At 40.2% G+C, this 15003-nt stretch overlaps 1 protein-coding gene across 1 annotated transcript in view; it reads right to left on the reverse strand.

Annotated features, from left to right (window-relative positions):
- The window catches only part of LOC308414626 (fibronectin type III domain containing protein 3C1-like), a gene marked incomplete at its 3' end in the record, with an annotated part of 94434 nt that extends 90921 nt beyond the window's left edge, over nt 1–3513 (reverse strand). Inside the window, exons 1-4 of the mRNA XM_080909865.1 lie at nt 3051–3513; nt 1973–2028; nt 1539–1678; nt 23–82 (exon numbers count right to left, since the gene is read on the reverse strand). Of these exons, the coding sequence (XP_080765991.1) occupies nt 23–82; nt 1539–1678; nt 1973–2028; nt 3051–3456 (662 nt within the window). The 5' untranslated portion in view covers nt 3457–3513. The remainder of the gene's footprint in view (nt 1–22; nt 83–1538; nt 1679–1972; nt 2029–3050) is intronic.
- Between the last annotated feature and the right edge of the window lie 11490 nt (nt 3514–15003).

Genomic DNA, 15003 nt, shown 5'->3' on the forward strand with positions numbered 1-15003 from the left:
TTGTGTGGGACAAAGTTCCTACCTTAAAAAGTAGACCATGCAGGGTTGTAGATCATGTAGTAGCACAGTAACACCATCACCACTGTGAAGACAACCTTTGTTTATATGGGATCCCACATATATTCAACAGTAAAGTAAGTTGTCCTAGTCTCATAATAACTGAATAAGTAATAAAGAACCACAATTATCCTCGAAATTTTGATCACTTAAAACTACATTATATGTGTGCAAAATAATGTTCTTAGTAGGCTGCAGCCTCCATTGAGGATCATGTCTAGGTTTTTGGGGATGGTATGATTTGGGAGGTATGTGGTTTTCACCATTTCACACACAACAGAGCTGCTCTAGGTCTCTAAGGCAGGTGCTCATGTTCAGACATGGGGACACACTTCTGTAAATCCATTCATCTCCCCATCTGCCCACATGCACCAAGAGGAAGCTGATGGAGCTGCACAAAGTAGTCATCAGGAAAGTCACCACCCAGAAGTTCTGAGTTTGTCTTGTCTCTTCATTCAATAAATCTTTACACCACACACCAGCAATGATATTATTCATTCAAAGCAGTTAATTTGTATTTACCACTGCATATATTTGTTACCACAATATTACAGATTTGCTTCTAAGTAGCTCATTTATAAGAGTGTAGATACCAAATACTTTGAAGAACAGCATGTCTCACATAATCATTCAGTTTAAGAGGGACTTTCTGGGTGAGATCCCCTCTATCCTATGGACAGAGACATTGCATTCCCACACCTATGTTTTCCTGAGTAAACATTAAGGACTTTGTTCTAGCTTTAGATCCTAAAAAGACCCCTCTAAAATGGAAGGTATTGATACTTGTAAACAAAGTCTACTCAAAACAAAGGGCAACCAGAGGAGGAACAACAGACAATCTCTTTGTACTGCTGTAGCTGCTGCTATTCACCCTCCTTCTCCAAGTCTCATTTTGTTAAAGCTTGTGGTGCTTGTAAAGTACATGGTATACCAGAAAAAGATTTCCATGCAAACAATTTTACATAACCCCGTCTCTGCTATGCAGCATAGTGAATTGTAGGTTGGAATTATTAGATCGCACCAGTTTAAGTACTAATTATCCAGTACATAAATTCACATTTTCACATCAAGTCTCTGACTAAAGAAGATAAAGTCTCAAAGATAAAACTGTAAGCATCAGTCTATCAATCTAGAGTTTCCAAGGCAGGGTTTTTCTTGACTGTATCATTGGATAATTTGGACTTCACTGTATAGCCCAGGGTTGCCTTGAACTCAAGAGTTCAGCCCACCTCTGCCCCCTGAGTGCCAGCATTAAAGTTAAGCACCACCAGCAACTGGATGAGCAGCAGGTATATGAATAACATGCTATGACCCTAAGGAGCTTTGTGGATTGGTTTGGTAACCTACTACTAGAAACCTATTCCTGTCAAAAAGAATTTAATAGAATGTGAAAAGTTCAGGTTATGTATAAGTTGGGGCAGAATGACAGTATGTTTATAATGTATATGAATTAAATAATGTAAAATAGTTAAAAGACTTACGTATAAATGTTTTTATAGATTCCATTTTTACCACTGCTTGACAGTGCCAATTCATATGTCATAGGAGAATCAATGTCATATTTTTCATTACTGTTCAGAGTCCATGAAACAGTAGCAGATCGTGTTTGAATGTTAGAAACCTAAAATGAAGAAAATGCAAGTATATGTTATAGTCATAATATGTAATTTTTAATACAAAATTTTCTTAGGTATTGGTTGATACTAGGGACAAATTCCATATTAGGTGCTTAAATACTATGATTAAATGATAAGCCACCACTCCTCTCTTTAATGATTCCTCATTGAATCTTATTACATTGCTGCAGAAGATTATGAAAATATTAACACAGTGCTTTATAGAAAACTAGCAATGATTTTTGGAGGTTTAGGTAGAAAAGATGGAAGGGCATGAAATCTTCACTTGTGTTACGTACCACAGGTTTTTCAATTTCAAAACAACATGGCTGTGCTCTGTCTTCTGTATTGTGTTCTAAAAGTAAGAAAAAAAACTACTTCAAACAAAATAATATTTTGGCCAAAACAAAAGAGTTAGAACACACTATGAATATGTCATCACTATGAAAACTAGTAAGACTCATTACGATTTATATTAAAACACTTGAAAAGAACCCAGTCAACATATATATTATACTCTAATAGGATATGTACAAAATTCCTCAATTTAAATAAAATCAGACAAGGTATGTAGGATTGAAATATACAGTTATTTATTAGAAGACATTAGAAATAATTCAAAGACATATTACTTTATTTAACATGTATATTTGTGTGTGTGTGTTGCTAGCAATTTTATCCATGGCTTTTGGCATTCTTCACAAGCACTCTATCGCTGAGACAGATTCTAACGTTTGTCATGGTTTTAAAAGGCAGCCTAGCTATGATTTTGCAATAGCTATTTGGACTTCAAAATTGCAATAAGTGTCCTGTCATTTGCTCTAACATATAAAACCTGAAGGACATTAGATAAAATGAAATAAGCCAAGCATAGAAAAATGAATATGCCGTGATCTCACTTGCATGTAGAATACGGTAAAGTTTAAGATAACATGATAACCAGGAAATAGAAGCAGGATGGAACTGCTGGTCAATGGGAGTAAACTTCCATAGGAGGAATAGGTTTGGGGAGCTGTTGAATAGCAGGGGGACTTAGTCATTATAAGTAATATTTCAGTATAGTAGACTTACATTTTTGTGTTTCAACATAAGAAATGATAAAACAATTCTAATAGATAAGTGACATGATGGATTTAGTTTTAGTTGCATTTGCTAATTCCACATGATATTTATATGTTCCATATGTAAGTATGTGTCAAAATGTCTCAGCACACTTTATAAGTGTAGGCTTATTGTTTGTCAATTAATAATAAAATAAAGATAAATTAGAACAGTGGTAAAGCTGTAATGAGGAAACAGAGCAGATAATGTCACTCTATTATATCAATCATTTGGCTTCTGTCTTCATTGACAGCAAAATGGGGTTCCTGTGTTTACCTTTCAGTGATTCATTCGATGACTGACTCTTCTTTTGGTTTTCACCTGACATCTGATTATTGTCTCCAGCTCCCATCTTAGTCTCTGTCTCTCCATGACTGTCTTCAGAAATGGTGGCAGAACCAGAAGTTCTGAGATCATCATTAATCGAGGAGGGGGTATGTGCATTTTCAGAAATGGAAGTGTTGCAAGCACTCTCAGAAGTATGGCTTGGAATACTCTCAGTATCCGGTGGTTCGAGAGTTTTATCTGAGGAGGCTACATTGTTATTACTTATTAAAGGGCCTATAATTTTGTTATTGATGTCAGTGTAAAAGCCAGCATTTGAAGTAGAATTTCTTGGGGCTCGACCAGAAGGTCTAGTGATTCTGTCAGTACTGTTAGTGTCTGGATGATTGTCAGCCATGTTTCTTGGAGTACTGTCAGTAGTGCAGGTGTTTAAGACAGTGTTTAGAGAGTTGGTGTCAGACTCCACAGTGTAAGGACAGAGAGTAGTAAAAGGAGCAGATCTCTCAACTCTTTTGTTCAGAGGCAAAGGGAGTGTCACTAAAAGTTGAACTAGTCTCGTGTTCACCAAATGGGGGATCACTTATTTTCTTCTTTGAATATTCTCCAAACCTTATAGTCCTTTCACCAAATTGGCTATAATTCAGTCTTCCTTGAAGAAAGGTTTCTAAGAGAGATAATAAATGCAATAAGGTTCAGTAGTAATCTATTTCCTCAAGTTCTTCCTTCTAAACATCCAAAGAACACTGACAAATCATGGTTTACTTTAAAAGTTTTTCTTACTCTGCTCCCACACAATCATCAGGCATTTATGTATATGTTCAATGTATATGTGTTTAACATATACTGATAGGTACAAAAATTAGTAAATACAGTATTTTCTAATGTCCACTTTCACCCTAGTTCACACTGTCACTCACCTTTAGGTATTGAATATGTTTAAATTACTTTTGGGATTATAATCAACCCTGCAAAGAATATTATGTATATCCTATTATATTATTAAAAAGCTGTAAAGATGTCTGTTTGACAAGTTTGTTACAGTGAAATTGCTGATAGCAGGCATGTGTGCACACATCTTCACTAGATATTCACATGCAATTCTGTTTTGAATTAAAGTACTTTATATTGACCTGCAACTGCAAAACTATGCAATATACACAGCTGAGCCATGACCAGTAAGGCTAAGGAGACATGTTATCAAATACTGTATTTACAAGGCCATTGAATATTTCCTGAATCATAATGGGAGGATTATATGCCTGCCCCTTTTAAGAGCACAACAAAATTTTTAGAGTGAGTTTTCTAAAACCTTAGAACTTACAAGAAATCAATACTACTGGGTTGCAAAAGAGTAAATTATTTTAAGAACTAAAGATCATACATTATCAGAAGCCATTACTATATGTATTGTAATTGTATTTGAGGTGGATTAACACACTCTACAGAGCATTGGAAGATAATTAAATATTAAGTGATCTAAACTTGCTACACAAGTTTTGACATAGTAAAAAATGCTGAATGATAATAAAGAGGTAAGTACCGAGGATAATCTACATTAGTACTCCTGAGATACATAAGAAGGAAGAAGGTGTCTTGGTGGCAGGTTACCAGTTGGTGTTATCAGAGGTAGGTCTGCAGGTCCTAAGAGAATTACTAATGAATTTTAAGCAAAGTCCATTACAGAATTCCAGACTTTGAGGTCATTTATATCTAAGTCTCCATATCTCTGTCACATGATCTTCAGTTATGACAGAGATGTCTTATGTGTCTTAATAGATTCTCCTACATTATTTCATGACCACTAAGCATAGTCATGGGTGATGCCCTTGAGAAGTCTTCATTTGTTGGCACCCAAGACTGCTTATCTATGGTTAGTTAGGCCAGGGCATAGAGTGGTACCTGATCAGTAATGTATCTCCTCTGGCTCTACCAGGCCACTGAAGTAGAAACTGTTGGTGCAGGATTTGCCAAGACTGTATGTTCTCTGTTTCAGGGTATTTTGAAAAGGGTCATTATCAAACCTAATAACCATAATTCTCTGTGGGAGATAATACCAGGGATGCTCTCAGGAACACTACTTACTTTCAGTCTAGGCTGCTTGAAATCATGTAGAAGTACATTAATCTGGCTGCACATCAGAAAGCCTGGCTGTACATTTTTGAAGTCAAATCTTTCCAGATATTTGATAAAAGGAATCCTTCTGTCTTGCTTCAGTTTATTAGACATGGCCTTCAAGATCTTTAAAACCATAAGGAGATGTTTGTAGCTAAGGTTGTGTACTAGAAGATTAAAGAGAGGCACAGCAAGTTGTGTCACCTCATGTGTACCACAATTGTCTATTTCTTGCTCAGGTCAGGAAGCACGAGAGCTCTATCTAGTGGCCACTCATCCCATTCACAAGGAACCAGATCATTCAAGGGCCAGCAGACTCTCTCCTGGCAGCTGTTAGCCAGGCCATTTAAGCATGAGTTCTAAAAGTTACGCAGCTATACACGTTCCCCAAGACATGACTAATCAACAAAGTACAGAGAAATTGCAAGCAAGAAAGTCCCTCTCTGCCTTGTGAGGGAATGCCAACCTCCACCTAAAGAATTCATCCTCAGAGAAAACCTGAATTGGAATAACTGCCCATGATTTTGGTAGAGAACAAGAACAGGACTCAGTGGCAGCCTTCATTCCAGCCCTCTCTCCTCCTGTCAATAAATTCCAATTTGAATAGTCCCTCCTTTCTGTGGCTAGCAGTTTCATTTTCCCATAGTCAGCTTCCCAAAGTTCACACCACAAATATCATTCTTGTACTTTGCTAACCATGAATTTTTACCTATCCAACCTGACCTCAGCCCTTTCCCCATCTCTGATTAAACCATAGACTGGAAGAGACATTTGTTCTCTCACTTTCTGGGATGAGAGACCTCCTTAGGTTTAGTTCAAAATTAACTTGTCCCCACTGCTATGGATCTGCCTCCTGAGTGTCAGGGTCTTCTTGTAACCCAGGAAGCAGCTGATTGTGGTAGGTCATCCTGTGCTCTATTCTGTGAGGAGTTGTTGCCTTTTTCTCCCTGTCTTCCTTCAGTTCTTCTCTTTGAGTCCTGCTCAGTATGGGATCCTGGTCAGGACACCCCCTCACCACCACCATATAAGTACTAGCTGAATCACTGGGCTGGCCCTCTCTTTCTCTTGTTCTCTCATTCCTCTCCCTCTTCTTTCTTCTCTCCCTCTTGTTCTCTGTTATCACCCTTTCTCTCCTATTTTCTCCTCTCTTTTCCTCTACTCCTGCTCCTCCCCTTCACCTCTCTCCTACATTTTCTTTTACATTCCCTTCTGTAGCAGCTCTGCCATTGTGAAGGCTTCTTGATCTGTACTTTTAAGTCTTCATTGTTTCCCTTCCCTCTGCTTCTCTCCGAAGGTGACTAGGAAATCTGTCCCTTGGGTACTTCCTCTATCAAGAGGCTAAGGAGTTGTTGCTGGGATGCCTGCCATTTCCTTTTCTGATCTCTCCAGAAATTGTCCCCCAGTTGACTGACATCCAGACAGGGACACAGGTCAGGTGTATTCAGAACACCCTGGAATCTCAGCAATACAGGTTACAAAATTTCTCCCCCATATTTCCAACATAACTTTTGATGTACCCCCTTTAACTTATCTGAATTGCATTTCAGAAGTGAAACCAGACATAGTAAATGACTCAGTGGGTACACAAATTCAACATTTCTCTGTGATCTGAATAGCATATAATAATTGGGAAATTCTCAGTGCCCTCCATTACTTTATTATCAGAATCAGAAAGTGTTAGGAATCTCCCTTCTTGCATGTTTCCTTCCCCCATTGTTGGCTTTTCCTTTGTCAATCCTGTTCTTCTCACCTCCGTATTAATAACCTCTTGGCCACAACCTCAGCAAACACTGACAACATGCCCATCCTTACTATTCCAAAGGCCAGTGTTCTTACCACTGTTTTCTAGTCCTTTGACAGGAAGATGGTGTCCTATTTCGTATGCACCCGTGCATTCCCCAACTGCCAACCAGTACCTCTCTGATCCCCCAGACATCACCTCCAATATCACTCTTGTACCTCATTATTGCCTTGTTCAGCATTTTCCCTCAGCCAAATCTCAAACTCTTTCTGCCTTCCCTTGGATTTACCCTGACTGTAAATCTCCCAGCAACTTAACTGGTAGGTTTTCAACAGGGATTTGGAGACAGCTCCTGTCATTTCTGGAACATTCTTCAGTCAGTCAGGTTCTCTTCTTTATGTGTCCTCTCTTTCCCTCTGACTCTGCCACATCTTCCTTCCAAGTATCCCCCTCTCTCCACAGCATGCTTTCCCTGTGCTACTGTTCCTATGGTAGATTCCATTCTGGTTCCTAACACAGAAAAGATCCCCTCTCAGTTTGATACCACAGAGGCTACTTACAGTTAGTTGTAGGTCTCCAGTGTCGCTGGCGTTACGAGTGTCTCCCAGCCTTCTTATGCTGCATCCAAAGATGATCTCATCGTCATCTGGTTTGCAGTCCAGACAAACAGCAAGGTTTTATAAGCCTGAAACCTGCCCTCAGGAACTACTACCCTGGGGCTCCCAAACCCTTCCTGACACATCCTGTTCCTTACCTCTGGTGCTCGTAACTAGGTCTTAGTCCATCTACTCCAACCAGTAGGAGACTTGCTCTGACCTGTTGTCCATTTCTCTAACAAATTCAACTACTTACCAGAGTTGGCCCCTTATGTCTTAATGTTCTAGAAACTGTCATTATACTCATTCCCAGACCCTTCAAACTTTCTTTCCTTTAACCTCTGCTTTGTCTCCCACCACTGTGCAACATGATTAGTCCCTCCACTCTCTCATCCACTTCCTCCTTTTGTTCCCAGTCTTGTCACACTTCCCTTCTCCAATGTGCATTCTCTTCAGCTTTGGATTCCATTAAACCCTAACCACTCTGCACTCTGAACAATTACATGTATAATTTTTGTGTGTCCCAAATACTTCACAGTTATTACAAGATAATGGATTAGTCCCTCTGGTTTTTTACCAGTTCTAATTGCTGACCTGTGGATAGGTTCAATGATGGTAGTTTTCTCCAGCTGGCTATGATAACAATCTTAGAGTACTACCAGGATGATTTGACTACTGCCCCTGCCCTGAGGGTGGCAGAGTCAAGGCCCCTCCCTCTCCTTTCAGATGACCTGTCTTTTATCAGGCAGAGCTCATTGCTCAATGGGGGTCCTACACCTAGCTAGAAATATCAGTGTTAGCATCTACACTCACTTAATGAGTCCTATGACATCATACATTCAGACTCTCACACTTTGAGAGTGTACTGTTTCCTCACTTCAAAGGACACCCTGTTTTTAACAGGAAATTTCTACTGTTTCGCAATGAAGCAGCCCCATTGCCAGAAAGTTCCACTTTGTGAACATGATGGCCTAACCCCTGGCCCTGCTAGCTGGCCAATGGCCATGATGCACCCCAATATTTTTCCCTTCTGAATGTTTTACTCATCTTCTTTTATTTTCAATGTATCATCTCATAACAGTAATCCACTTCAGAACCATCTAAGCCAACCTTTGAGAACCCTTTGGATATCTTAAAAGCTTAGTAGGTTCTTCCTCACCTGAAAAGCTTTTCTGTCCTCCAAGAGAACAATTTCTACTTCTTAGGGATACCTCTTTCCCCTCTGAAATGTTCTTAGTACACATATTATCTCAGGCCTTTCACGAAAGAATGCTTGCAGGATCTTCTGTAAACAATCGAACTACAGATGTGTCAATAAAAATCTACCTTTAGGCTACCACCTTTCTGACTCATCTACTTACTGTGCAACTTAAGCCTTCCTCCCATAAGATGCACCAAATAATTCCTGGTAGTGGTTGTAGTTGACACTTTAAAATGTTGACTGAAGGCTTTTCCTACTTCTAACAAATGTGTCACCATTGTGGCCTCAAGGCTACTAAAGAAGTCATTTCTCATGCCTCTCAAGCAAATTGACAATGGCTCTGAATTTGTATATCAAATATCTCAATGGATCATTAGTACCCTAAATATTTCCACAAGTTCGTACACTTCTTGTCACAACCAGTTTTCTTGGAAAAGAGGAGGAGTGAACAAAATCTTCAAAACCGTCTAGCCTGTCTCTCCTTCAGCTACATGTGAATTGCAGTTCTTTATTGACCCTAGTGTTCCTCCAGCTTCCTGAGGTTCCTTTAACTCTCATATCCTCTGCCCTTCTGAGTTTCTGTACAGCCACCCAGTTTTCCCACACATCCTTTCAAATGGAACCCATCAAGGACCATCCTACTTCATCCAGTGAGTCTCTATTTTAGTTATGGAGAGCCTTCTACAGACCTTTGCTAATAATATCTGTGCTTGCACCTCTATTCCTGCCTCTATAGACCACTCCTTGATCCTCCTACCTTGAGATCTTCTTTAGATTATCAGTTCAATGAACTCAGTAAAGCCTCCAAGGGAAGGCCCGCACAAGCTCATTCTAAGAAAAGGATAATCCCACATCCAAACTTGAAGATATTTCCCATTGGTACTACCACTTCTCTATAAGGAGGCTCACTTTGACACTGTGCACTCGAACTCACTTGGTATTAATCCTCTCCCATCTTCACAGGCTTAACCTTGTTGAGCCTCTTTGTATTCAGAGGATATGAACGAATCCATCCCCCACCCCTAGTCTACCACCTAACACTGTCTCCTCTCTTTCTTTATCTTCCCTCTCTCAGACAGTGTCTGGGTCCTTACCAGATAGCTAAACCAGGCTGCGTCCCACACTACCAATCTCTTGAAGGGCTTTTATGATTCCATCCACTCCCCAACCTGGGTCTGATATCACTTGCCTCACCATAACTAACAAGCTTTCCTGATGTCCATTGCTGCCTGGCTTCCTTTAGTAGGGGAGCTCCACCCTGCCTGATAGGACACTACCATATCTTTATACACACATGGGGATGACTGGAATGGAGGCAAAGATTTCTGCAAGAAGGCCATCATGGTTATTTCCAGAGATCACATACCTACCTATAACCTGCTTTGAGCCCCTACCCTGGTTATATTAGAAAGGCCTTTGCCTGTCCTACCAAGGCTCTCTATGCATCCTCTTGCAACTTACAGTCTGACCTTTGCTACCTGACCTTAAGCACTCTTGCCCCAACTCTCTACACTAACATGCCTCTCCTTGTTCAATCTGAAGAACTCCTTAGAACTGAACTACCTACCACTAGTCAGTCAGAAACCAAAACTTGAATCCCCTGACTGTCAGGGTAGAGCTTGGCTTCCTGATCCCTTCCTTCTTTTCCCACCCTCTAGTCCTCTTCTATACCTTCCTTCTCTTGCCACAAAATTCAAACTCATGAATTCCCTGAAATCCTGTTCTTAAAAACCATCATTTTCAACTCAACCTTGGAGGTGTCCCATCAGATTGTCATACCACCCTATTAGCCTGTGACAGCCCCAGACTTTGGACACTCCATTTCCCTTTGGCACACTCATTCTTAGCAACAAAGGCAGACACTCAGGGAAGCTCTTCCAGATATATCCTGCTTTAACCTTTCTACATCTCTGCCTGTCATACAGTACTGGAATCTTTCGCATTTGCAGCTTCCAGGCATTTATGTCTCTTTGTTTTATCAGTTAAGAGAATCCTCTTACCTTCCTGTGCCCCGAAACTAATTCTTTCTTCCTGACACTGAGTTCCCAATCCAGAACTTGCCTTCTGTCAGGACATGCCGGGCTGTGAAGGTGATCTTTCTCCTACCAATTTTGGGGGTCTGATGGAGGTGGGCACAGAGACTTCCAAACAAATATTAAGAAGTCTCAATTCTTGTTCATCTGGATGTGATGTTGCACATCAGCTCTTGACAGCCCATGACCAGATCTGTTCTCCAACTGCCGTATATTATATAGGATTTTATTACCTGAAGGCCATCCAGAGGAGGCTATGTGCACTTCTGAAAGATGAGGGCTAATTCCTTTATTAGTTCATCATCTCTGTTTGAGATGGATTACAGAGGTTAATGGGTAGAGCTCCTGCAGGACTCCAGTTAATTGTTAACATCTTCGTTGTCCTATCTGCTTGATTTGGCTGCTCCTTTCATACTGATCTTCCTGCAGCTACTCTGTCCCCTGTGGCACTGCTATGAACCTTCTTTTTAAACCATTAGGCCTGTATACCCATCAAATTGTGTTGCTCTCAAATTTGGTCAGAGATTCTTTTTTTTAAAGCAGTGGCTCTCAAGGGATAGAGTGCCATGTACAGACAGCTGAGAATGAACTCCCAGGGGGTCAGTCATCTATATAAACCTTTCGTGATTCAGGACTCAAGGAGTATCTTAGAAAAATGGGTGGAAAGAATGTAAGAACTGGAAAATAAGGAGAGTTGTGAAAAGCTGGCCTCTGGATATAACATGGCTACTGCACAAGGGCACAACAACTCTCAGCAGTTGTACCTACCTGTGCAACATCAAGACAGCTAAAATTTCTGTCCTGAATGGGACAGGGGTGCTCAAAACCCTGCTCTTATTGGTGGAACAGTTGACAGTTGATGGCTGTTCAGGGAGAGAGAATTGCTCTCTTTTGGATAATGTGGCTGCTGGTAGGTTGCCCAGCTGCCAGCAGCTGTCCCCATACCCATGCACATATGAAGCACTCACTGAACTCAAGCAGTTATTAATAACAAAACAGGAAGTAATGATGTCATGAGAGATGTAGGTTGTGGCACCACGATGAATTGGAAAGAGGTACTGATGGATGAATATGATCAAATACATTGGTTGAGTTTCATCTAGAATTTTGTAGTTATGTATGATAAATGTGTTCTCTCTTATGCAGTGCTCCATGTGAGCTCATGATGAATATGTTCATGTATGCTGCTATTCTTAGATATAGGGATCAATTGTGATGACGTGGTTGGTGGTATAGCGAGTTCAGGTATGACCTTATTTTCGGCTTGCTCTGTCTATCTTATAAAGCATGCTGATATCTCCTAGTAGAATCTGCATGTGCTTATTTTCATTGTTATTTTACCAATGTGTGTTTCATGTATTTGGGAACTCTATCAGAAGGTGTATAAAAAATAACCCTAAAGGATCAGAGAACTGACCACTTGTCATTATGCTATATCCTTATTTATCCTTGATGATTTCCCTTAATCTAAACTCATGGTTGCGTGAAATATAGACAGCGGTTTCTGTCCTCTACTGAATGATCACTCTCTCAGTCTCTGTGTATCTCTTTATTTTATCTATTTCTTCACATTTAAATTGTCTCTTGTAGACAATATATGTTTAGATCTATTTTTATCTTAATCCATTATCGGAAATCCCCAAACATACTAATGTACTTACTATTTTTATCCATAGTAAATCTATGAACAGTTTACAGACCATGTTCACCATATTAGAACATTCCAAATTTTAATGTTCTAATATTCGTAGCAGTGAATTTTATGCGTTTCACTACATATTTTTATTTCAGTCTAAAGTAGTCTCTATCATTTCTTTTTATTATTTTTTAATATTTAAGAATCAAGTTGGTCCTCCCTCTTCCCATATTACACAGTTCCTTATCCCCATTCCACCTCCACCCGTTTCCAGAAGGATGTTGCTTCTAGCACCAGGCCTCATCACTTCCTGGGGCCTCAAGTCTCTGGAGGGTTAGGTGTGTCTTCCTCATCTGAGACCAGACCAGATTGTCCTCTGCTATATAAGTGTCAGAGGCCTTGGACCAGCTCCTGTATGCTGCCTGCCTGGTTGGTGGCTCAGTTTCTGAGTGTTATCATGGGTCTGGATTAGTTAAGGCTGCTGTCCTACCTACCCTCTTCTTCTCCTTCTTCCAGCCTTTCCCTAATTTAATTACAAGGCTCTATGACTGCAGTCCAATGGTTGGCTGTAAGTATCTGTGATTGTTTTGCTCAGCTGCTTGTCGGACTTCTCAGAGGTCAGCCATGCTAGCTAGGCTCCTGTATGTAAGCATACCATAGCATCAGTAATAGGCCTTGTAGCAAACCATTGAGATGGGTCCTAGTTTTGGCTGGTTACTTGACCTCCTTTCCCTCAGCCTCTTCTCAATTCTTGTCCCCTCAGTTCTCTTAGACAGGAACAATACTGGGTCAGAGTTTTTGACTATGGGATGGCAACCCCATCTCTTCATTTGATGTCCTCTTTTTTTTTTTTTTTTTTTACTGGAGGTGGGCTCTACAAGTTCCTACTTTCTACTGTTGGACATTTCGTCTAAGGTCCTTCCCTTTGAGTCCTGAGTATCTCTTACTTCCAAGTCTCTGGTAAGTTCTAGAGTCTCCTACCTCAAAAAGTTGCCTGTTTCTAGTCTTTCTGCTGGTTCTCAGGGCTTCACTCCTGTTTTCTGCTCCCATTACCTGATCATGTTCCTCTTTTTTTGTTGGTGTTCCCTCTCTTAACCAGGTTCCTCCCTCCCTCTGCCTTCTCCCTCTCCTGTGATTACTTTCTTCTGCCTCCTAAGAAGGACAGAGGCATCCTTACTTGTGCCCCTTTGCTTGTTGACCTTCTTGAGTTCTGTGGATTTTATCCTGGGTATTCTGTACATTTTTTAATAATATCCACTTATTAGTGATGATATACCATGCATGTCCGTTTGGGTCTGAGTTACCTCACTCAGGATGATATTTTCTAGTTCCATCCATTTGCTTGTAAAACTCATGATGTCTTCGACATTAATAGCTGAATAGTTTCAAATTGTGTAAATATAGCACATTTTTCTGTATTCGTTCTTCCATCTGGGTTGTTATCAGCTTCTGGCTATCACAAACAAGACTACTATGCACATAGTGGAGTACATGCCCCTGTGACATGGTGAGGCATCTTCTGGGTATATGCCCAAGAGTGGTATAGCTTTGTCTTGAGGTAGATTTATTTCCAATTTTCTAGGAACCTACAAATTGATTTTCAGATTGGTTGTACCAGTTTGCAATTCCACCAACAATGGAGGAGTGTTCCTCTTTCTCTACATTCTCAATAACAAGTGTTGTTATCTGTGTTTTTCATCTTTGCCATTTTGATTGGTGTAAAGTGGAACCTTTTTTATTGGATTTTTTTATTTATTTACATTTCAAATGTTTTCCCATTTCCCTCTTTTTCATCCCTCCTCCTCCCCCTTCTTTCTTCTGTGAGGATGCTTCCCCACTCATCCACTCATTTCCACCTCCATACCCTGGCATTCCCCTACACTGAGGCATATAGAATTTTCAGAACTAGGGGCCTCTTCTCCCATTGTCATCTGAAAAGGCCATCCTCTGTTACATATACAGCTGGATCCATGGGTTGCTACCTGTGTACTCTTTGGTTTGTGGTTCAGTCCTTGGGAGCTCCTGGGGGGTGGGAATCTGGTTGGTTTATATTGTTCTTCCTATGGGGTTGCAAACTCCTTCAGCTCCTGGGGTTCGTTCTCTTACTCCTCCATTGGAGACCCTGTGCTCAGTCCAGTGGCCAGTATCAATTTCTGTATTTGTCAGGCTCTGGTAGAGATGGTTGAGCTGTTAAAGGCAGAATCTGAGTGCGGTTTTGATTTGTATTTCGCTAATCACTAAGGACTTTGGACATTTAAGTGGTTCTTCGCCTTTCAGATTTCCTCTGTTGTGGATTCTGTTTAGTTCTATACCCCAATTTTTGATTGCGTTGTTTGGTTTTTTTGGAGGTTAGCTTCTTGAGTTATTTATATAGTTGAATATTAGCTCTCTATTGAATGAGGGGTTAGTGAAGACTTTTTCCGCAGTCTGTAGGTCGCTGGTATTTCCAATTTCACCATGTCCCTTTCCTTACAGAAACTTTTCAGTTTCATGAGGTCCCATGTATCAATTTTTGATTTTAGACCCTGAGCCAATTGAGTTCTATTTAGGTAAATTCCCTCCGCACCAATGAGTTTGAGGCTTTTTCCTACTTTTTTTTTTTTTTAGATTCAATATATCTTGTTT

Source organism: Micromys minutus (genome assembly GCF_963924665.1).
Source record: "Micromys minutus genome assembly, chromosome: X".
Classification (NCBI taxonomy): Eukaryota; Metazoa; Chordata; class Mammalia; order Rodentia; family Muridae; genus Micromys; species Micromys minutus.